Source organism: Lithobates pipiens, unplaced genomic scaffold (genome assembly GCF_037356315.1).
Source record: "Lithobates pipiens isolate NorthernLeopardFrog02 unplaced genomic scaffold, aLitPip1_a1.2 Scaffold_22, whole genome shotgun sequence".
NCBI classification, from domain to species: domain Eukaryota; kingdom Metazoa; phylum Chordata; class Amphibia; order Anura; family Ranidae; genus Lithobates; species Lithobates pipiens.
The window spans coordinates 2,590,011-2,615,283 of NW_027507784.1; the positions used below are offsets into that span (position 1 = coordinate 2,590,011).

At 43.8% G+C, this 25,273-nt stretch overlaps 1 protein-coding gene across 1 annotated transcript; it reads right to left on the reverse strand.

Moving 5' to 3' along the window:
• Positions 1 to 18,457: 18,457 nt before the first annotated feature.
• LOC143925204 (taste receptor type 2 member 9-like) lies at positions 18,458 to 19,372 on the reverse strand. Its single transcript, XM_077449801.1, has one exon. The coding sequence runs from the start codon at positions 19,370 to 19,372 to the stop codon at positions 18,458 to 18,460; it is 915 nt and encodes a 304-aa protein (XP_077305927.1).
• Between the last annotated feature and the right edge of the window lie 5,901 nt (positions 19,373 to 25,273).

The window sequence follows — 25,273 nt, forward strand, 5'->3', positions numbered from 1 at the left end:
GTTGCCGTGTGTTTACCTATTTTTACCTTTGTCCAGTTATTATTTGATTTTCTACCTCATCTGGTTGAGCGAGGCCATAGGTCCTGCAGACATTATCGTGCAATATTGATTTTATCCAAGCTTGTCCATGTTGAACTATGGAATTTTACAATGATTATACCTGAGATACCATTGTCATTAAATTGTTCAATGTTTATTATTATGTTTATTTACCATTAATACCAGTGGTTATGTCTCTAGATATCCCTGCTGTCACTATGGTTATTATAGTTACTATGTTATATATTTTATTCGATAATAACAATGTATTATACTGCTATGTGAATAAAATTCCTCTGTTCAACTGGTATTATGTTTTGCTATCATGTGCCTCATATAAAGTCCCACCTTCTTTGCCCCCCCTCTTTTCTGACCTTAAAGGGATGGAAATGCATGACCCTACCAGCTCATGACTTCATGTAAAGTCCCATAGGGATGGAAATACGTGACCTTACCAGGTCTTGGCTTCCTTAAAGTCCCTAAAAATACCCTCCTCTTCATCCAAAGTCTTACCCTGAAAAGTCTTATCTCTCAGACAACTAGTCTGGGTCAATGATTAGATAATTAGCTCATGCTAATTAGGTTAGGTTTTCTACTGTATTATAAATACTTGTCATTTTGGTTCTAATAAATCAGTCCATGTTGAGCAGCTAAGCAAGTGTCGTCTTGTTTTGTGCTTGTGAGCGGTTGGAATATCTGATATCTATATTCAGGACTTAGGAAGCGGTATACTGACGGAAGCACGCAAGCGGAGTGTGGGGGACATTCCGTCACAGGGATAAAACAGAAGCATAGTCAACAAACAAGCCAAACTTGAGTAAGCCCTTGTACACACGGTAGGAGAATCCATCGGAATGTGTCCTATCGGACCGTGTCGTCGGATAATCCGACTGTGTGTGGTCTGCATCGGACTGATTCCATCTGAATATCCGTCCGACCCAATTTTCCAACATGTTGGAAATATTTCCCGACCAACTGGGCCGGTCGGACATATCATGTGTAGAGAATTTTGATTGGACCAAGTGCCACGCATGCTCAGATCAAATTCCTACATCAAAGCTATTGGCTACTAGTCTGAATGTAGTCCCATCGTAACGAAATTACGTCATCACGGTCTGAATGATCGGATTTTCCGACAACTTTGTCCGACCGTGTGTATGCAACAGTTTCGGACAAAATCTGACGGATTTGGTTGTTGAAATCTCCGACCGTGTGTACAAGGGCTAACAGTTGGTTGCAGGTTGGGATCAAGCAGAAGAGTAGTCTATGAACAAGCCAAAGGTTGGCAATGAGGGGTAGTGGAGAAAAAAAACTGCTGCAGGTATGCAAAGGAGTAAGAGATCAGCTGGAGAGGACAATAATCTGCTAAACAGGAAGTGCAGAGACCTGGTTTAAATCAGGAAGTTCATGGGAGGAGCAAAGAGTTCAGGATTCACCCGAAACAAGGTAAGAAAGCCAATAGGAAGGAAGCTGTCTGTCATCTCAGGTGGCTCAGCAAGAAGAGCCACCAGCTGATGCAGCAGAGGCTGTGGGCGGTTCAGATCCCAGTTCTGACAAAGAGCTTGATTGTGAATTCACACCAACCAACCAGGAACTGTGTTTTCAGGGCTTGATGGCCAATTTTATTTAAAGCAAGTTCCCTACATCAGGATCTCCAATGCAGAGGTTTCAGTTTCCCACTGCGTTCAAATCAAAACACCCTCCTGGCTAGATAGAAGCTCACCTCCGGCTACACAGCTCTCAGCCTAGAATGTGTAGACTCTCAGTCCACAACACAACAATGCTCACACACTGCTCCCCCCCAGCACTTCCAAGTCCAGTTTTTTCAGCCTGGTTAGTGCAGACATGCACCGACTGCTCCCTGCAGCACTGACCCTCGCCCTGGCCTCTGAACAGGGACCACCTATCTTCCGGGTGGAGCACACCTGTCTTCTAACGGGAGCCTTCAACCATGACCGAGCCTATAACTATAAAGGCTGCTCACAGCCTGCAGGTCCTTAGTGAGACATGGACACTGGGTTGGGGGGGTTCTCCCCTCCCAAAAGCTTCAAAGCCTCCAGAACCCAATCCAGGGGAGTGGGTGCGTCATGACGAGCTGACGACGTGACCTCTGACCAGGGGGGTGGAGCCGGCATGTGTTTGCGGAAGCCCGTGAGTGAGGGACCATGAGGGTCAGGCGGCATCGGAGCGTGAGAGGCTCCGGGCGGGATGCGGACGGCCCCCTAACCGAGTGGCGAAACCTCTACCGGCACCGCTGGATGCGATGCCAAGGCTGACTCAGCGGCCCGAGGAGAAATAATATCGGCAGTTCTCCAGAGCGGTGAGGCGGTTGCTGGCTCGTCTGCCCCCCTCCTTTCTCTCCCACCGCCCTCCTCTTTTCCTATCGCTGCATGCAATAGATGCCTTGACAGAGTCTGGCTACTTAGATCAAGGGATGACAGAGAGAAGCATGTCTCCTCGCTTGGATTGAAGAGCAGAAATAAAAAGGTATGAGCAATACTAACGAGACCTGAGAAACTCGTTAAGAGAAAGTTGGGGACTATTCCTAAAAACTGGATGGACTGGTAAGATCTTTTGATAATTCTAAATCTGTAAAGGAAACCATGTTGAGCGGACCCTTAAAGGAGAAGTGTGAGTTGCATGGGTTTTTTTCCTTTTTCTTTTCCTTGTGTATAAATGACCGGAAAATAAGAATAATATCTGAATATAGGAATGTGGAAGAATGTTATGCGACATCTACAAGTTAATAGAACAAATTGTTGAATCTCTTAGTGGCATTTTTACCCCCCCCCCAGGAGGACACTATATATTATACACATAAAACCCTATTTAATGACACCATGGCTAAGGAGAAGGAGGAATAGGGGACCTGGTGAGAACTGCTCAGAAAAACAGGAGAATCAAAGATGTCCAGCTGAAGGTCTTTGTTGATATTCCGACAGAATATTAAAGGACTGTAGTTAAACTCACTGACCTAGACTCTCCTGCAGAGGATACGGAATAAAGGATAGCAGAAAGGAATTAATATTCTTAAAGAGTTGCCTACAATCTTTAGGATTCTCTAAAGAATTGGAGGTTCACTAACCCTCCACAAGTAAAAACATAAAAGAACCTTGTTTGGAGGAATAAAACACATCCGTCAATAAAGGAAACAGGAAATAAAAAAGTCTAAACATCCAAAAGTTCAAGGATTTTAGGAGGTGAATCTATAAGAGGATTGTTTTGCAATTTAATAAATCCTTGTGGTCCAGTAACAGGAGACAAAAAGGGGATATTGGAAGTACTTGGATAGTGCTCCGTTAACAAAAAAAAATAAATAAATAAATAAAATAAAAAATCCGCTGGAAAATTATTAATATGAAGGAGGTCCCTGTGTGAGAGGTATTGAGCTTAACAATACATAAGCTGAGAAAGAGTGTATTTAGGGGGAAAAGTAGAAGTAAGGAAAAGGCCCCCTTGGTTTAAGAAGGGGAAAGACGCCCATTAGTGGAGGAAACTGGGGAAGCGAATAAGAAAGGTAAAGGAAGTTACAATGAGTAAATCTACAAGTAAAATAAAGGGGGGCCCCCTGAAAACCTCAAAGGATAGAGGGAATGATAGTTCAATAAGACAGTTTATGACACAAGGCTTGAGTCCTAGAAACCAGGAAGGAATCAGATATCAACACCCCAAGACAGTGAGGAGAAAGGGACGGGAAGATAAACCCGGGGAGACCCCAGATCAGTCCTTGGAAGAATCAGTAAATGGCAGTGACACAGAAATAAGTAAACTAGAGGAAGGAAGAACAGAGGATCAATTACCAACAAAAGGCGATTTGATGGAAATGCTTACACGAATGGAAAATTCTATTAAAGCAGATATCAACCTTCTACGGGTCGATTTGGGTCATCTGTTAACAAGAGTGGAAGCGACTGAGGAAAGATTAGAAAACCAGGCCCAGGAGGTCATAAAGTTGAAGGAAATGGTTAAACTCTCCCAGCAAAATCAGAGGGGATTATCATATAGATTAGAAGATCATGAAAATCGTAACAGACGACAAAACATGAGAATTCGATCAGTACCAGAATCCAGAGGGGAAGACTTAAATAAAATTATTAAAACAATATTTAGTCCATTTATGGAGAAAGAAAAGGAGGAATTTCCAGTAATTGAGAGAGTACATCGGATCGGGCAATTGAGAAATAATGGTCCGAGTAGGCCCCGAGATATAATCGTGAGATTTAGGTTCTACAAGGATAAAGAGGAAATAGGGGTGAAGTTGAGGAGAGGAGCGGTCCCCCTATATGAGGACACAGAACTACAAATATTTACGGATCTGGCCCCCGAGACGCTGGCCAGGAGAAGATTATTGAAACCTTTGTTGGAAGAAATGAAGAAGAAAAATATTAGATATAACTGGGGGTTCCCGGCATGTCTAATTGGTACTGGGGATGGTGTGTCAGCAAGACTGAGATTCCCAGAGGAATTAGAGGATTTTTGTAAAAAATTGGGTTTGCGGGTTCCGGACCTTCCGGGATGGGGAGATGGGGGGGGATGGGGTTTTAGGGGGGGAGGACGGGCCGGAGAGGGGGAAAGTCAGTGGGCTTCTATCCCCCCTCCCGACCCCCCATTATTTTGGGGGCCGGGAGGGGGGACGAGACACATGTACGAGTTCACCCTGGAGAGGAGACTCAATGATGGTGAAGTTGTATAGAACCCTCAGCGAGTCAAAGGCCGAGTATGGGCCAGGGAGGGGGGGAGGTGGGGGGGAGGGGGAGTCTGGGGGGAGGGAGAGGGGAGAAACCTATGCGGGGGAAGAAAATAAATTGAGGTTCAGAAGAGGAAAGATGAAGCAACAGGTCCAAAAAGGAGACATTAGATGTCTGTTATAAATTTTATGACGTATAACGTCAAAGGGCTGAATACGCCGAATAAGAGGCATAAGATCTTAAAGGAGCTCAAATATTATAAAGCAGAAGTGATTTGCTTACAGGAAACCCATTTTTCCCATGAAGCCAATTTGAAATTATACTCAAAAGACTTCCCAGTATGGTATTATGGAGATGCTATAACAAATAGGAGTAGGGGAGTGGCAATAGGGTTTGCAGAGAAGATACAGTTTAAACTGGAAGATAGACTGGTTGATCCGGAGGGAAGGTACTTAGTATTAAAGGGGAAACTGGGAGAAATGGAGTGTACCTTGGCTAACTTATATGCACCCAATCGAGATTCTGCAAAATATTTGGTTAATTTTCTTAGCAAGCTGATGGATTTTAAGAAAGGGCCGGTAATTTTGATGGGAGATCTAAATTTCAGCATGGAACCGGGATTGGATGGTACGTCCTGTGTACAGGGGACTAGTAGGATACAACTTAGAAGAACTAAACTAAAAATTACATGCATCCCAATTAGTGGATGCATGGCGTGTACAACACCAAAATGAGAAAGATTACACGTTCTACTCCCCTGTACACGGGACGTACTCCCGGATCGATTATATATATGTTGACCATAGAATTTTAGAAAGGGTGGTGGAGACTAGGATTGAGATAACTACACTATCTGACCATTCCCCGGTGGGAATGAAGATGTTAATAAGGGGCGAGGAAAGGAAACCTTTTACATGGCGTCTGAACGAGGGTTTACTTCAAGATGCGGAGGTAGGAAAAGAGATTGAGAAAGAATTAGAACAATATTTTGCGATAAATAATACGGGGGATATATCTAGGCAAAATCTATGGGAGGCCCACAAAGTTTATATCAGGGGAATCCTGATATCTCTGGGAGCTAGGAAGAAAAAAGAGAGAGCAGTAAAAATAAGTACTATATTGGAGGAAATTCATATAGCCGAGAAACAACATAAACAATGTGGGAATCAAGATAAAACGATCCTCCAAAAATTAATATCTAAACGGGATGAATTGAAAACTTTAATGGAACAAGAAACCCAAAAAACCCTCAGTCAGAGAACCAGGGAAAGGTATTATGGGGGGAATAAACCTACCAAATATTTAGCAAGAAGGCTACAAAGGGAAAAATCGAGGAATTTTATAGAAAAGATTCAATCAGGAAAGGGTGAAATGGTTTACAGATCAACTGAGATAGCGGAAATATTTAAAAACTATTATAAGAAAGTATATTCAGTAGAACAGTCGGAGGGATTGGCTAAGGAGGATAAGGAAGCACAAAGAATAGAGTTCCTAGAAAAGGCCCAGTTAATAAAAATTACGGAGTTAGAAAAGGAAAGTCTGGAAAGACCCATAACAGAAGAGCACTTATGGAGTCAGCTATGGGGAAAAGCCCAGGCCCGGATGGGTTTACTGTATATTATTATAAGAAATATAAAAAAATATTAATTCCGTATTTATGTAGTTATATGAATGGATTGGGTACGGAATATGAGATGAGCAAAGAAGCCGTTTCAGCCCATATAACCATAATCCGGAAGGAGGAGAAGGATGAGACGATGTGCGCTAATTATAGGCCTATATCATTGCTCAATGTCGATACAAAGCTTTTTGCTAAGGTATTGGCAGGGAGAATGAAGGCCTTGATGGGCATATTGATACATCCAGACCAGGTGGGCTTTATACCAGGACGGGAAGGGAAGGATAATGGGGTGAGAACGGCGCTCCTTCTGTCCCAGGTGGACGAGAGGAGAAGCCCCAGCCTACTCTTGTCGATTGATGCCCAGAAGGCCTTCAACAGAGTGGGCTGGGGCTTTATGTTTCAGACATTGGGAATGATGGGGATAGGCCCTAAAATGGTTAAGAGGATCAGGACACTATATAGTCACCCGACTGCTAGGGTTAAGGTCAATGGTATATTGTCTTTACCTTTCGAGTTGGAAAATGGAACGAGGCAAGGATGCCCTCTATCACCCATTTTGTTTGTGTTGTCCCTGGAACCACTGCTTGCTACAATTCGCAATGACCCACAGATTAAGGGAATTGAAACAGGAAAGGAAGAACACAAATTGGCTGCTTTTGCAGATGATGTTTTATTTTATATTAGCAATCCCAGTGTCTCCATGTCTAAATTAATGGAAGTAGTAGTACAATATGGCCAACTTTCAAATTTTAAAATTCACCAAGCAAAATCAGAAATTTTGAATTTAAATATTGGTAAATTGGAAAAAGAAAAGCTTCAAAAAAGTTCGAGTTCCCTTGGTGGAAGGAACTGAATTATCTTGGAATAAAATTAGTGACCTCTATAGAGAAAATGTACAAACTAAACTATATTCCCTTACTAGATGAAGTTAAGAAAGAAAGCAATAGATTAGTTAATAGATCATTAACCTGGATGGGACGTATCTGCGCATTGAAGATGTTTATTGAACCAAAAATTTTATATAAATTTCAGATGATCCCCTTAGCGGTACCAAAGTATTATTTTACTAAGATGAAATCTTTATTAATGGGGTTCATCTGGAATAATAAGAAACCGAGAGTACCCTTTAATATATTAAAACGAAGCAAGGAAAAAGGAGGATTAGCGGTACCGGATATTCAAAAATATTATAAAGCAATCGTGCTATCAAGAGTAGTGGAATGGGTAAGGGAAAATAATAAGGAGAAGAGATGGGTAGAAGTAGAGAACACTTTTAGTAAGGCACAGTTGAATAAGATAGTGTGGAATTCACCAAAGTATAGGACACTAGATTTCAATACAAATGTTTTGACACTAAACGCACTTAAGGTTTGGAATGGGGTATACAAGAAATTGAATGGTCAGTATAACTCGCCACTTATCGAGTTAACAGAGAATGAATACTTCCCTCCAGGGTTAAAAATTAATAGTGGGAATTGGTTAAAAAAAGGGAAGGTACAGGTAAAAGATATCACAAAAAATGGGAGGTTGTTGTCATTGCACGAGTTGAAACACAAAGGAGAAATAGGGAAAATAGATGAGTGGAGATATCTCCAGTTGGCCCACTTTGTCGAGAGCCTATCGCAGCCATTGAGAACGGAAAGCGAGCTTTCCCCTGTGGAGAGGCTGTGCTTAACTGGCAACCCAAGGGGGATGGTCTCTAGGTTGTATGGGCTCCTGACTGAGGAGGAGCTGGAGAGTCCGCCTTTCATACAAAAATGGGAAAGGGAACTAGGTACACAATGTGATAAATGCACACAGGATAACATTTTTAAACTTACTCATAGATCGGCAGCGGATAGCGTTACCGCAGAAATGAATTATAAATGTAATTAAAGATGGTACGCTACACCAGATAAAATCCATAAATTCCAACCGAGTAGATCAGGGGACTGCTGGCGAGGGTGTAAAGTGGCAGGGACGATGACCCACTTGTGGTGGAGTTGTCCAAAAATAAACACCTATTGGGAAAAGATTTTATATTATGTAAAAGAAATTACTAATATTATAATCCCTGAGGACCCGTGGATAGTCTTATTCCACGGAATCAAAGGAGAAATAAAAAAGTATCAAGAGTCATTAGTCCCGCATCTTTTAAATGCAGCAAAAAGACTGATACCTAAGAACTGGCAAAAAGAGGAAAGCCCACCAATCTGGGAATGGATTGACGCAGTAGAAGAAACTTACCTAATGGTAAGGCGTAGGGACAGATACGATGATAAGGATCTGTTGATAGACAACTGGCAGAAGTGGGAAAACTTTAAAAAAACCTGGAGCTATGCAGAGCAGGTTAGAATATAAAATGATAAAGGGAGGTGGTTTAGTTTTTGTTCTTTCTCCGCATAGGAAATAAAAGAAGGGGGAGCGGGGTGGGAAGGGGGAAAAAAAAAAAATAAGGTAAAGAAGAAGAGAGATAGCTGTTTGGTCCAACTAGTATGGATAGTATGGAATAGTAGGGCCTTGTTCTTTTGATATTGAATAAAGATTATTGTTTTGTAATATTAATGTAAACAATAAAAATATGTGCTACAATGATGTGATGACGAGGAAAATAAAATGAACACTAAGTTGATTAGAGCCTCGTAGAAAAAATTCGCTGACGTAGCATGAATGAAAAAAAAAAAAAAAAAAAAGAACCCAATCCGGGAATTACAGATGAGAAACAACCTTTCTCCACTCAGCATGAAAATTCCAGGGCGGGGCATGGATGTGACATCACCACGCACGCTGGCGCATCTATAACCTCTTACATGTTCCACCCTGAGTAAGGTAACATGGTATGAAGGGTGGACTCATCTTTTAAAAATAAATTTTGCATGAAAATTGCATAAATATTGAACTTGTGAGTGGCAAGTGGTTATAATTAAATATAACCACCCCCCCCCCCCCGTCACCTCCATTATATGCAGAATATAATCCTAGGGGGATGTAATACTGTTCATAGACCTTAAAGTAGTTCTAAACCCAAACCATTTTTACCTTAATGCATTTCTTCTATTAAGGTAAAAAACACCCCCTACCTGCCCTAGTCCCCCCCCCCCACCCTAAACACTCACCTGGCACCGTTCACCAATCCATCCCCCCACTGGCACCACTTCTTCTCTTCCTGGTCTCACAGGAGAATGTCTGTCCAATCCTGTGAAGAGGGAGCAGGGGGCATGACATGAAAACACACACGGCCCCGGCTTGGGAGTGTTCCCACACAGGTGCCCCTTCAGTACCTGGCTTGCTGAAGGGGCACTCAGAAGAAGACAGCTCTGGTGGGGGACTCCAGAAGAGGAGGTAAGCAAGTGCTCTGTGCTATATCATTGCACAGAGCAGGTAAGTATAAGCTCTTCTTTATTTTAACAGAAATAATCAGCCTTTACTATCTTCCTTCCCACCCATGACTGGATCACTGATTTCTATTTTCTTGACCAGTCATGTTGTTGCCCTCCCCCCATCCCTCCACCTTGCATTGGCCCTCATGGCAGTGAAATTTTAACCCACCACCCCCTTCTGCATTCAGGTAATGTTAGTGAAAGTTAACACCCCCCCCCCCCCACCCACCACATTGTTGGTCATGGGAGGGGTTACATTTCAATGCCACTGACCTCCAAGGTGGTGGAGGGGATTTAATAATATGACACCTGCGCTAAGGAATATGAATGCGTCCTCTGGTACCTGTGTTATTATGGCATCCGCTGGCACCAATGCTGAGAGTTATTATGGCCTCCACTGGCACCAATGCTGAGAGTTATTATGGCCTCCACTGGCACCAATGCTGAGAGTTATTATGGCCTCCACTGGCACCAATGCTGAGAGTTATTATGGCCTCCACTGGCACCAATGGTGGGAGTTATTATGGCCTTCACTGGCACCAATGCTGAGAGTTATTATGGCATCCACTGGCACCAATGCTGGGAGTTATTATGGCATCCACTGGCACCAATGCTGGGAGTTAATATGGCCTCCACTGGCACCAATGCTGAGAGTTATTATGGCCTCCACTGGCACCAATGCTGAGAGTTATTATGGCCTCCACTGGCACCAATGGTGGGAGTTATTATGGCCTTCACTGGCACCAATGCTGAGAGTTATTATGGCCTCCACTGTCACCAATGCTGGGAGTTATTATGGCATCCACTGGCACCAATGCTGAGAGTTATTATGGCCTCCACTGGCACCAATGCTGGGAGTTATTATGGCCTCCACTGGCACCAATGCTGAGAGTTATTATGGCCTCCACTGGCACCAATGCTGAGAGTTATTATGGCCTCCACTGGCACCAATGCTGAGAGTTATTATGGCCTCCACTGGCACCAATACTGGGAGTTATTATGGCCTCCACTGGCACCAATGGTGGGAGTTATTATGGCCTCCACTGGCACCAATGCTGAGAGTTATTATGGCCTCCACTGGCACCAATGCTGAGAGTTATTATGGCCTCCACTGGCACCAATACTGGGAGTTATTATGGCCTCCACTGGCACCAATGGTGGGAGTTATTATGGCCTCCACTGGCACCAATGCTGAGAGTTATTATGGCCTCCACTGGCACCAATACTGGGAGTTATTATGGCCTCCACTGGCACCAATGGTGGGAGTTATTATGGCCTCCACTGGCACCAATGCTGAGAGTTATTATGGCCTCCACTGGCACCAATGCTGAGAGTTATTATGGCCTCCACTGGCACCAATGCTGTAAGTTATTATGGCATCCACTGGCACCAATGCTGGGAGTTATTATAGCGTCCACTGACACCAATGCTGGGAGTTATTATGAAACCCACTGGCACCAATGCTAGGAGTTATTTTGGAGTCCACTGACACCAATGCTGGGAGTTATTATGGCATCCACGGGCACCAATGCTGGGGGTTATCGGTGCATCCACTGGCACCAATGCTGGGAGTTATTATGGCATCCACTGGCACCAATGCTGGGAGTTATTATGGAGTCCACTGACACCAATGCTGGGAGTTATTATGGCATCTACTAACACCAATGCTTGGAGTTAATATGGCATCCACTGGCACCAATGGTGGGAGTTATTATGGCCTCCACTGGCACCAATGCTGAGAGTTATTATGGCCTCCACTGGCACCAATGCTGTAAGTTATTATGGCATCCACTGGCACCAATGCTGGGAGTTATTATAGCGTCCACTGACACCAATGCTGGGAGTTATTATGAAATCCACTGGCACCAATGCTGGGAGTTATTATGGCATCTACTAACACCAATGCTGGGAGTTATTATGAAATCCACTGGCACCAATGCTGGGAGTTATTATAGCGTCCACTGACACCAATGCTGGGAGTTATTATGAAATCCACTGGCACCAATGCTAGGAGTTATTTTGGAGTCCACTGACACCAATGCTGGGAGTTATTATGGCATCCACGGGCACCAATGCTGGGGGTTATCGGTGCATCCACTGGCACCAATGCTGGGAGTTATTATGGAGTCCATTGACACCAATGCTGGGAGTTATTATGGCATCTACTGACACCAATGCTTGGAGTTAATATGGCATCCACTGGCACCAATGCTGGGAGTTATTATGGCATCCACGGGCACCAATGCTGGGAGTTATTATGGAGTCCACTGACACCAATGCTGGGAGTTATTATGGCATCTACTGACACCAATGCTTGGAGTTAATATGGCATCCACTGGCACCAATGCTGGGAGTTATTATGGCATCCACGGGCACCAATGCTGGGAGTTATTATGGCCTCCACTGGCACCAATGCTGGGAGTTATTATGGCGTCCACTGTTACCTGTGTTGGGGATTATTATGGCGTCCACTGGCACCAATGCTAGGAGTTAATATTATGTTCACTAACATCAATGCTGGGGGTAACTCTTGCGTCTTGGAACCTGCACTGAACCTGCTGCAGCTGAAAGTCATTCATTTAGTGGTGGCATCAGCACTTCAACTAGAATATGAACTTTCCAGCCCACCCTCACATTGTCAGAAGGTATCCTGATGACATTACTGATTGAATGTGGTCAAGACCAGGAACTGTGAGTTATGAAGGGCAGGATCAAAAGCATAATCATCAGATGTGGGTCATCTTGTTTGTGACTGCATTTTTTGCACTGCCTGAGGGCCCCATACCACTAAGGGGCCCCATTAGGGTGGCCAGCCTCAATAAAACCAGGGACAGTATGTAAAAATCTGTGTTTTTTAAAAAATGCCAAGATTATAGCTGCCCCGCCTCTCCAGTACCTTTTCAGTGTGTGTATGTGTATTCTGTGTGTGTATATTGTGTGTGTGTGTGTATACTGTATGTGTGTGTATACTGTATGTGTGTGTATACTGTGTGGCCCCATAATCTATTCCACTAACAATCAAAAAAGACTGAAAATTCTGTAAAAAAATAAAAATTATTTGTTTCTTTTAACATTTATTGCAAAGTATTGGCAGAGTATTGGCGAGAATTGGCCGAGTATTGGCAGAGTACTCGCAGAGTATTGGTGAGTATTGGCGAGTATTGGAAGATTATTGGCAGAGTACTGGCAGAGTATTGGCATAGAATTGGCAGAGTATTGGCGAGTATTGGCAGAGAATTGGCTGAGTACTGGCAGAGTATTGGTGAGTATTGGCAGAGTATTGCCAGATTATTGCAGAGTATTGCAGTGTTGCAGAGTATTGGCAGAGTACTGGTAGAGTATTGCACAGTGTTGCAGAGTACTGGTAGAGTATTGCACAGTGTTGCAGAGTACTGGTAGAGTATTGCACAGTGTTGCAGAGTATTGGCAGAGTATTGCACAGTGTTGCAGAGTATTGGCAGAATATTACAGTGTATGGGCAGAGTACTGAAGATTATTGGCACTGAGCAGCGCTATGGGCACTACATATCCAGCCCACAGCGCTGCTGCCATCTCTCCCCCTCTCCTCTCTCACTGTACCGATCAGTACAGAGAGGGGAGGGAGGAACCGGCATGACATGACACTGGTTTGTTTACAAGTGATCGCTCCGTCATTTGATGGATCGATCACGTGGTTAACGCCTGCTGTCAGCCGGTGTTTACCATGATCCGTGATGCGCCGGGTCCTCTGGACCCGGTGGTCAGGGATGTTCCCGGGTGCGCGCCCCAGGGGGTGTGCAGGAGCGAGATTCTGTGAGGATGTCTCACGGACGTCCACCCAGAATAAGCCGACCGCACTGTAGGCGTCTTTCGGCTATGGCCCGGTCGGCATGTGGTTAACCCAAATATAATGACAACAATTTGTATAGCAACGCTATACTGCACTTAAAGAAATACAAAGGAGTAGTCAACTTCATATGGTGAGTATTAAGGAACTTTGTGACTTGTAGGCCCAAAAGGGACCTATTTTTAGAGAAGTCAAATCCGTCTTGGAGTTGACCGTGTTGTGAGTTGAACCGGTTTCTTGAAATAATAAAGATTGGTTAGAGGAATCTCTGTATAGTAGTGGATGAGAATAGTCTTCAGGGTGGTAGATTACATAGGGTGGTATTTATATATGTCTGGGGGGGGGATTCCATGGTTGGCAGGCCTGCTGACAGCCATGGTTAGGTACATTAGTCGTGAGGTGTGGTAAGGAAGGTGGTGAGACGGGAGAGGGAAGAGAAGGGATTGAAAAGAAGGGTAGGGAATAGGGGAGAAGATGGATGTGAGAGCGGCAGGGGATATGGGCGGGGTAGACCAAAACGGGGGGGGGCATATGCCTCCTATCTGCCCTGGTTTACGATCTATCCAGCCTCAACTATCCCTGGAACTTTAAGAGAAATCTTGGGTATTTTCCCTATTCGTTTAGGTTTGGAGTCCATGGTTTGAATATATTCAGTGGTGGTTCTAAAATGCGACCAACAAGACCAGGAAGTAGTGTGTTTTGAGATGTTGTCATGGGAGATGGCTAAAAGCTCTTATATTTTGGCGATTTTGTCAATTCTCCAAAACCAAGTGTAGCTTAGCAGCGTTTAGCATGTGCATAGCAAGAGATTGGAAGTAAGAGATGTTTGGGTATAGGGGTGTGGTGTAAGAGGAATTGGGAAGGAGAGAATTCTCATGTGAGGGTAGAGAACCTCGAGATTATGTTGTAAACTTCGCTAAAGAACTTTTGGGTGACGGGGCATGACCACCAGATATGGATGAGAAGTTTGTCCTTTTTTATGATACTTGTAATGATAAAAAAGAACGTTATCTCTAAATGTGTAGCAACATTCATTCTGAGAGGTGTGTTGGCACTTCTATTATAAAACTGGTCTGGGATACGGACCTGGAAAGGGCCGAATCCATGATCTGGATTGGGGACACAAAGGAGTAAGGGCTCATTTACACTTGCTACAAAATTGAGTTTTATTTATTCCCTTATATGATGAAAAGATACATTCAAGGCTAGTTTACACTTGCTTCAAAACAAGGCTTTGGACAGGCTGGTGTTAAAGCTCTCTGAAAGCCAGTCAAAGCTCCTGTCATCAAATGAAATGGTTAGCTTACAGTCCTATTTACACCTTGCCTATGCTTTGCTTTGGTTCAAAAATTATCCCTTATGTCTCTTTAGTGGAGCTTCAAAGCCTTCATAGAAGTCTATGGCAAAGCTCGACTGAAGCCCCATTGAAGCCCCATTGAAGCTCCACCAAAGCCCCATTGAAGCTCCACCAAGGCCCCATTGAAGCTCCACCAAAGCCCCACCAAAGCCCCATTGAAGCTCCACCAAAGCCCAATCGAAGCTCCACCAAAGCCCCATTGAAACTCCACCAAAGCCCCACCAAAGGCCCATCAAAGCCCGATCGAAGCTCCACCAAAGCCTCATTGAAGCTCCACCAAAGCCCCACAAAAGGCCCATCAAAGCCCTATCGAAGCTCCACCAAAGCCCCATTGAAGCTCCACCAAAGCTCCACCGAAGCCTCATCAAAGCACCAATCAAAAGCAAGGTGTAAACAGGACTGTAAGCTAACCATTTTATTTAGTGATGGGGGGCTTTGACTGGCGTTCAGAGAGCTTTAACAAAGCCTGTCCAAAGCCATGTTTTGAAGCAAGTGCAAACTAGTCCTAAATGTAACTTTTCATCATCTGGGAATAAATAAAACTAAAAACTCTTGACCAGTGAAAATAAATAATATGGGAAAGGAATTGCCACTCCAAAAAGCTCCAGACCTTTTGGGAAACACCCATCCCATTGTGAGTTTGCAGGTGCTGGCTCTGCACAAACTTGGAAGAAAAGAAGAAATCCTGGACGGTCGCACACCACTGAAGGCATCTTTATTGTTGCAATAAAATCCAATACAGTAACCTCATATACAAAAGAGACAAGGACAAGCAGCTCATAGCTCATGATTAAGCACCATGGTCTGGTGTGAAACGCGGTAGCTGCTTGTCCTTGTCCCTTAGAAGAATAAATAAGCCTTCAGCGGTGTGCGGCCGTCCAGGATTTCCTCTTTTATTCAAGCTCTTGACCCATTGTTATCTAAATTTTAACGCCAGATAAAAAGACACAACCGACCCTATTACTGTATAAATAACTTTAATGTCTAATTTTATCACAACCACCTCTACAGAGAAATAACACACAATGAAGGTTTTGGAGAGTTCCATCAGTGAAAGCTTCACCCATCCACCAATAGTCATCGGGAAGAGAAAACACACACATCATAGATAATAAGAATAATAACAAAAATCACACACTATATGCAAAAACATTGACAAACTAAAAATCAACACCCCAATAATAAAACAGAAGGGAAAATGAAGGGGGGTTTCGAAAATCTTTTTTTCATCATCAGTCCATCTTGAGGTTTTCGGGACTCGGGGTGAATCTGGTTTCCTGATCTCCAGACAATAAAATCCGGGGAGACAGAGATACAGAGATACACCGATCTTTATATTTCTCATTTATCTTTGGACAATCCAAATGTGGGTCTGTCCAGAGATGTGTCCACAACTTTCCATCCACTGGTTGTTTTATGAAGAAAACATTGTGTGGGTACCTTGTGTTGGAAGTTATTGATAATGAAGAGAAGAAACCACCCAAAAGGAGATTGGCTTGAGTTGGGAGCGTGAGTCAACGTTTGCCATGAAACCACCGAAAAGGAAATTGGTTTGAGTTGGGAGTGTGAGTCAACGTTTGCCATGAAACCACCCAAAAGGAGATTGGCTTGAGTTGGGAGCGTGAGTCAACGTTTGCCATGAAACCACCCAAAATGAGATTGGCTTGAGTTGGGAGCGTGAGTCAACGTTTGCCATGAAACCACTCAAAAGGAAATTGGCTTGAGTTGGGAGCGTGAGTCAACGTTTGCCATGAAACCACCCAAAAGGAGATTGGCTTGAGTTGGGAGCGTGAGTCCATGTTTGCCATGAAACCACCCAAAAGGAGATTGGCTTGAGTTGGGAGCGTGAGTCAACGTTTACCATGAAACCACCCAAAAGGAGATTGGCTTGAGTTGGGAGCACGAGTCCATGTTTGCCATGAAACCACCCAAAAGGAGATTGGCTTGAGTTGGGAGCGTGAGTCAACGTTTACCATGAAACCACCCAAAAGGAGATTGGCTTGAGTTGGGAGCGTGAGTCAACGTTTGCCATGAAACCACCCAAAAGGAGATTGGCTTGAGTTGGGAGTGTGAGTCAACGTTTGCCATGAAACCACCCAAAAGGAGATTGGCTTGAGTTGGGAGTGTGAGTCAACGTTTGCCATGAAACCACCCAAAAGGAGATTGGCTTGAGTTGGGAGTGTGAGTCAACGTTTGCCATGAAACCACCCAAAAGGAGATTGGCTTGAGTTGGGAGCGTGAGTCAACATTTGCCATGAAACCACCCAAAAGGAGATTGGCTTGAGTTTGGAGCGTGAATTAACCTTTGCCATAATTCCAATCAGTTGTGATCATTGAGTCAGTGAATGAGAGGGATCCAAGGGAGGTTCTCTTTACTGAGGGACATTGGGGATTATGGAACAAAAACTCTCCCCCTTGTGTCATCATGGGCTGGGGTTAGAAGGGAGAGACAGTCCAGGTGATAACAGGAGTGTACATGTGACTGTGTGGAGATGTAGTGATTACAGAGGTACTCAGGGCACACTGGAATCCCAGGATGACACAGAAGGCTCTGGGGTCACTGGGTCACTTAGGGGGCTCTGGGGTGCATTAGGATTCATAGGATTTACAGGAGGTCCCTGGAGACATAGGAGCCACAGGGTTCACAGAGGTAACTGGAGCCACAGGAGCCACATAGGTTCATGGAAACCGAGGAGACACAGTCACAGAGGTCACTGGAGATGCAGGATTCACAGAGGCTACAGAGGTCTAAAAGTGGACAGAGTAGGAGATAGTTGGACAGATTAGGGTAGGGAGTTCCATAGGATGGGGGAGGCTTGGGAGAAGTCCTGGAGGTGAGCATGAGAGGAGATGACGAGAGGGCTAGGAGAGCAGGAGCTCTTAGGAGTAATGAAGAAAACGATTAGGTTGGTATTTTGAGACTAGGTTAGTGATGAACCTGGAGGGGCCGAGTTGTGGAAGTCTTTGTAAGTTCTTGTTAGTATTTTAAATTGAGTTTGTTGGGTGAGTGGCAGCCAGATAGCCAGAGCATTTTTTTAAACTTTTTGGATAGAACGGGAGAGGATTGAATCCCTGTCAGATTTTTACTGAAATGAAGGGCTCCCCTTTTCCCTCACTTCCTGTCTGGTGACACCATTGTCACCGGAATGGTAATTGGGTGGACATTTTGGTATATTATATTCTTTACACCTTTTGAAATTTAAATATAATTCTATATACTTATTTCAACTGCCTATTTATCTGTTTGGCTGGGGTTTCCCTTTATGTATCTGTTATACATCAATCAGGTCTTCGGATCATTCTGATTCCATGATATCACCATATTGACACATTTTTCATGGGGATGATAATTATGGCCACTTCACAAGCTGATATAACTGATCTGAGAATACTCGCTGACTCATTTTTATTTAGGGTTGAAAATAATCTGATATCCACCAACAACTAATAGCTTGAAGACAGAGCTCTGTGCAAAGGGAAAGGAGGATTAGAATGCAGTATTGAAGAAAGCAAATAATAAGAGATATAAGATGGATCTCGGGAACTGGCTACAGATAGGCAGACGCACTATTTGCTGCCCATGGACGTATCACGAGCCGATGGTCTGTTTCTTAACTTGGGGTTCCCCTGGATTGAGATGGCAGCTTGAACAGAAGGATAACTTATAAGGATTGTAAACAACATGATTTTAACAATGATTCCTATGCTCATGGAAAACAGGAGATTGTTAAAGATGGCCAGATACAGAGCCAAGCAAAGGCAGACCTGGAGGATCATGGTCCTGACTGCCCGGAGGTGACCCTCTAGTTGTGGAGATGAGCTGAACTGAGATGAATTGTGATGGATCTGAAGGACATGACTCAGGAGAGACCACACACTGAGCCCAATGCAGATGAAGATCAGAAGGAAGGGGAGAAGAGAACCAAGCACCACATAGAGGGGAACGTATCGGACATCCATAGCCATATACGGAAGTGTATAATTAATTCCAGGTGGATCTTTGATGATGTTTTTGTAATGTAATTGTAAAGTCCAAGGAAGTGGAAGAGTTATGAAGAATAATCCCACCAAGGAGACTATGAGAAGCTGTGTGATAGAAGAGGACAATCTTCTCTGTAACTGAAGGAAAATGCGGTGGGAAAACTTGACCAATTTCAGGCAGTAATAGATGGAAAGCCAAGCCGTGCTCCAGAGGTTCTCATTCATCAGAAAAATGTGAAAAACATAGACATAAATATTAAGTCCTCTTTGATGTGGTAAATGAGACCCAAAGTAGAAATTCAGACCTTCGACGGAGAAAGAACATTGGTGGGCGATCCCAATGAGAGCCAACAAGAGGACGATTCTGTCGGACACATTGAATCCTTTTTTCTTCCTCCATTCCCGGACATACACAACGACTATGTAGGCATTCAGAGTCAGACCTGACACCAAGTTGAAGAAAATGGTGACAAGTCTAATTATATCTGAGACCAGCCACATTCTTGCCGTGTTTGTTGTCAGAGAGCTTTGGCTGTTCGTCTTTACAAATCCGTGTCAATGGATGAAATAAATGATTACACTGATCCAGTACAGAGAGATGAAGAGACAAGACATGCAAATCCTTATGATATTGGATGTCATGGTTACCTGTGTTTGTATAGTGAGATAACTGTAATACGAGACCGGGGAAACCTATAACTGGGACAGTCGGAGAAGCTGAGTTTTTTGGCAGACAGGATTTTTTTCATGTAGACTTTTTCAGAAAATAGATGTTTTATGATATTCTCTTTGGTCTGTAATGAATTCTGTAGAGGTGGGTTGCCTATAACCTTCCTAATGTGCACTTTAATTTTCCATTTTTCAAAAGTCTTTTTCAGATCGTTGCATTGTGGAGTTTCCATGTTACGATATCTGCCAGATTCTGTTTAGACCTCTAGAGTGTTATGTTTGTGGTACAGCAGAGATAAATGTTTGTCATTTGGCCATTTACTAAAGAGTTGGCCATCAGTGGGTTGGCCGGTCTTTGACAAACATGCTGGACAAGTTTCTGGAAGGGTCTATTTGGAGTCTGGGGATCTAATCTGAGCTGGGACCTTTGTCGTAGCAATTTGGCTGCTATGCTATGCACACAGCCCCACTACCTACTTTGTGCTTCCAATAAGCACCCATTTCCGTCTTAATGATATAATGCTTTAGGCTTACCTTCCAACACATTCATCCCAATGAACAGACTCAACCATCCTTCTACGTTCTCAGTTCCATCGTCAGCCAGCCAGAGCGAGCCCTTGACCAAGCTTTTTATTTACTTTTTCCCACTGGAAGCCACGCCCTGGAGGGTTTGCCTTCAACAGCTGAACACCTCCCACAAAGGATGTGACCTCACAGCAGTAACAGGATGTTAATGCCCATATAAGGAAAATACAATACAATACCATACAATACCATACAAAACCAATGAACGATGACTATAATTCCATTGATAGAAATCCTTAATATATACATTGTTCCAGAGAACAATGTATACTTGGATAATTCTTCATCTCTTGTGAATGGAAAGCTATCTACAGATGTGCACCGCCTATCTCCATGTGCTGATCAGACACAGCAGAGACGATGTGCACACATCCGCACACAACCAATGCCCGCAGAGCAAGCATATGTCCCCAGACGATCGTCTGTACAATGTACAGGGGCCCTTTTGCTGGTGGACATACCCCCACTCCGCAAACACCTTTCTCTCCAACCCCAAGATATTATCCACTACCTAACGGATCTCAACCAGCGTCAACACAGGAGGACTCTTATGACAATATATATAATAAATACATCTAAAATTTCCACAACAGCTCCTCCTCTTTGTCATATGATCCCATGTGTCCCTCGATGACTTTTCGATCTTCTTCTTACACCCGGCCTTACAGTCCATATGAGTCCATAAAAAGGAAAACACGGCTTGACATGTAGACTTTTCCTCAGGAGGGATGACATGGTGAGCTGTAGTAGTCGCTGGTCGGTCTGGGATCCTCTGTCTTTTTCTTGGGTCAGGCATCTTGGGCTCATCTGCTCGGGCTCTGGTCACGCGTCCAATCAGGCAACAGGAACGCCTCATCACGGAATATAGAAGAATAGAAACAGAAACAACATTAGTAAATATACCCCTAATTCCTTCAAAATATGATCCGCTGCAAAAATAAAAATTAAATGCCCCCAGATTCCCAGACCCTTAAGAAGATTCCAACCTTCACTAGCTATAGCTCTGACTTTGCCTTTTAGGTTTCTTAGCCTTATCCATATGGGCCTGAACTTTGTCACCAGTATCCCCGATCCAGGTATAGCAATCTTTACTTATAAAATCCCAGGAACCACCCTTGGATTGTGGGAACTTCCTTGTAGCTTCAACAGTTACATGAAAACATCCCATCCTCAATGGATGAGAAATTGTTCAATCGTTTCATAAGCCCATCCCCCACCGTGTACAAGCAATTCCCTTCTAGCTGTCCCTGCCATCCTTACCTTCTCTCGCGCCATCAGAATTGGCAGTGACATAAGATGCTGGGACGAGATTCACCAGCACACATGAACCTCTTGCCTTAGGGGAATTACCTTATAAGCTGTACATCTACATTAATACCAAACTAGAGCTGAAACACGCTTGTGGGCCACCTAGTTATCCCGATACCAAAACTGGCAAGAACCAGAGCTATTTTTAAAATTATAATAAATTTTACCCTCTAGAAATGTATCATTAAATTCTATTGTCATGTGTCTGTTTGGATTGTACTAGTTTGTCAAAAACTCCTCACAACAATATGCCTATATATCTCATACACCGCTGTCATTGCTGGGGCACTTAGAGCTCAGTGGAGACTCAGAGTAGACCCCACCATGTGTCCTGTTCACTTCCGTACCTAGTTGGAAATTACACTTTAAAAATATAAATAAAAAGATACTTCTCATCCTTTTCTCCTTCTTCAATCTTCTTTACAACGACCCAGTCACCTGTCACAAACTTGGCTAGAATTAGAGTAGTTAGTATTATTGGTTTGAAAAATTTGTCATTCTCAGCACTCTCATCCCCCCTTTTTCCTCCTCATTACAAACTGGAGGAAAACACCCAGGGTAAACTGTGAAATAGCTTATGATACTTTTACCTTCATATACACTTTCAGAAACTCCTTGGACCTGAAAAGATACTTATAAACAAAAGTTATTACTCCGTCCTTCATAGACAATACAACATTCGTGTACATTGGTAAATTGTCATTGACATTCCTCAAAACCGATAATAACTAAACCCTCTGTAACTCTTACTGAAAATACAACACCCGCGACACGTAAGAGGGCTGCCGTGGTGGGTTCAGACATCTTCTTGTTACCACAAACAATGAGAATACTAAAACCTGAGACAAACACATAGATACAAATGTGGGGGAGATATTTCATAGTTCCAAATCAAAAATTACAAATTTAAAAACAACCAAATGGAATTCTGCCTTCACTCTTAGCGATAGAAAAAAAATGAAATACACACAATGGGAAAGACACAAGGACATCTCAGAATATTGTATGGACCAGCCACACAAAGTTCTAAAATGGGCGTGAGAATTCCAACCACAGTTCCTCCTCTGAAAATCACAAAAGCAAGTACTACACATCCATCAGCTCACTCAGCATTACAGATTTCTGAAGCCTCAGTTGCGATACATCAACTTCCAGAGGGATACACAAAATAGTATCCTTGGACCACCTATGTCAATCTTTGAAGGGCTAATGGCCTTTAGCCCCAAAACTAGGATCCTTATGTACTGTGCAGCCGTCTGACTGTGGGAAGCCTCCAATCCTTCCCTTGCATGGACCTCCTAGTGCCCATGGCGATTCGAATCGGCTTATCGTCTTACCCCTGCGTCCAGGGAAACCGTTGCACCTACTTTGGGGACCACCGCCAGGTGTCTTCTTCTGCGGGGGATCAACTGACTACAGCTAGTCCCTCAACTAGAAACTCCACCTGAGGTGTTATCACCCCCCGAATTAAGTCTCTACCCCTCACAGTATATGTGTACACAAGCGTTTCCTTTGTACGCCCATACACTGCGTCGCCAGATTAAGCCGCACAGAAAACACAATTACTCCCGCTTACTCTACAGAACAATGTGTCTTCTCTCTCTGTATCTAGATATTACAACAACCAACTGTTTGCTCTCTACCCAAAACTGTATTACAGTACAAACCTTAGAAAAAAAAATGAAATTCAAATTTAAAACACTCTTTCAAATGCCATTATCTTCCATTGTGTTTTTAAACATGAGTCAGAAGACACCCGACTCCTCCCACCAACTTCCTGTGTCTCCAAAAGGTTGCAGCATGAACCCAGCAAACAAGTTCATTTACATATCAATGTTACAGGAGAAGGGAGGGGGAGGGGGAGCCTCGCCCCATATGCAGACTATACAATACAGGCCTAACAAAAAAAACAAATGAATTGCCCTCTGTGAAACTTCCATACATTTGTAATAAAAATAGCACACCGCTGTGTACAAAACCTCAGTTCAAGCTAGTTTCACCATCCACTGAAATTCAACGCAAAATAGAGATTTACACTGAAAACCAAAAATTCACTACAGAAAATGCAATAGCTTAACGGAAAAATCACATAAAAGGTACAAAAGTAGAATTCACTTAAAGGAGATGGCGCCTAGAGAGAGGTGCCCAGACCACATGGTCTAAGAACAAGATGGTGGCTCATATCACGTGGTTTCACACACAAGGGAATGGTGTCTGCACCTTCCCCTATAGGAATGTTCAGATTTTCAAAAATGGCCACCAAGCCTGGTCACATGGCAGACAACAAAAGCTAGGCCCCAACAAAATGGCGCCCTTTCCCGCCAAAACCACAACCTCTCCCCACAAACCCACACACTTGAAAATGCACACTTAAAGCGGGAATCCACCGGGACTCCGCGTTTTTTTTTTTTTTTTAAAAAGCCAGCAGCTACAAATACTGCAGCTGCTGACTTTTAAAATAGTGACACTTACCCGCCCAGCGCGCCCGCGATGTCGGCACCCGAAGCCAATCTCTAGGTTGCCTGTCGGGTCCTGCCGCCGCCATCTTGTGTATGGGAATCAGGAAATGGAGCCTTTCGGCTTCCTTCCCGGTTCCCTACTGCGCATGCGCGAATCGCGCTGCGCAATAAGGACGCTCCCCGCTGCCTCTGGGATCTGTTTGTTTCCCAGCAGGCAGCGGGGCACTTGCGGGAAGGGGCGGGCACTTGCGGAAAGGAGCGTAAGTTACGCCCCTTTCCGCAGAGAGCTATCCCGGGAAGTGGGTGCAGTTACCTGGATTATCCAGGTAACTGCACCCCCTCCCCCCTGAAAGGTGCCAATTGTGGCACCGGAGGGGGGGAGGGTTCCGATGAGCAGAGGTCCACTTTAGGGTGGACCTCCGCTTTAAGCAGACACACAGTTTAGGAACAGTTCCACTGAAAAGTATGTAATCTTACTACACAATTGAGAATGCACTCTTAGTAACACATGTTATCCAATGAAACAAAAACACCACATAAAACCACAATATAACACAATATATCCCAGGCCAGCTCAAACATCGCCTCTTTTCTCAAACAAAGCTAGCATAATAAGCCATTGTTTCCCTTCCCACAGGGCGTATCCCATTCAACACAAGGCCGCATGGCACACAAACAGGTAAAAATCAAAATTCATCCATTTCTCACATGCATTACAAACTTGTTATCCAAATCACACACACCTTCTCACACACACACACACATTCTCACACACACACACACACATTCTCACACACACACACAATCAAACTTCCAGCATTATCTCAAAAAGATGGAAAATTGTTCTTTTCACAAAGCAGAACCTCCCCAATGCATCAGGCAGAGAAGACGTATCCCTTTTTCAGGACAACAACGTTTTGATGTCCTGGACTGGGTCTTCTCCCCCTTTCTGCCTGTGCAGAGGGGGGCTCTGTTTGGTCCATAAATCCCTTGGCCCGCCATCTGTCGCAGCAATTTGGCTGCTATGCTATGCACACCGCCCCACTACCTACTTTGTGCTTCCAATAAGCACCCATTTCCGTCTTAATGATATAATGCTTTAGGCTTACCTTCCAACACATTCATCCCAATGAACAGACTCAACCATCCTTCTACGTTCTCAGTTCCATCGTCAGCCAGCCAGAGCGAGCCCTTGACCAAGCTTTTTATTTACTTTTTCCCACTGGAAGCCACGCCCTGGAGGGTTTGCCTTCAACAGCTGAACACCTCCCACAAAGGATGTGACCTCACAGCAGTAACAGGATGTTAATGCCCATATAAGGACAATACAATACCATACAATACCATACAAAACCAATGAACGATGATTATAATTCCATTG

Coding starts and splice junctions, on each gene's coding strand:
- LOC143925204 (XM_077449801.1), bottom strand. CDS start 19,372: ATGTGGCTGGTCTCAGATATAATTAGACTTGTCACCATTTTCTTCAAC.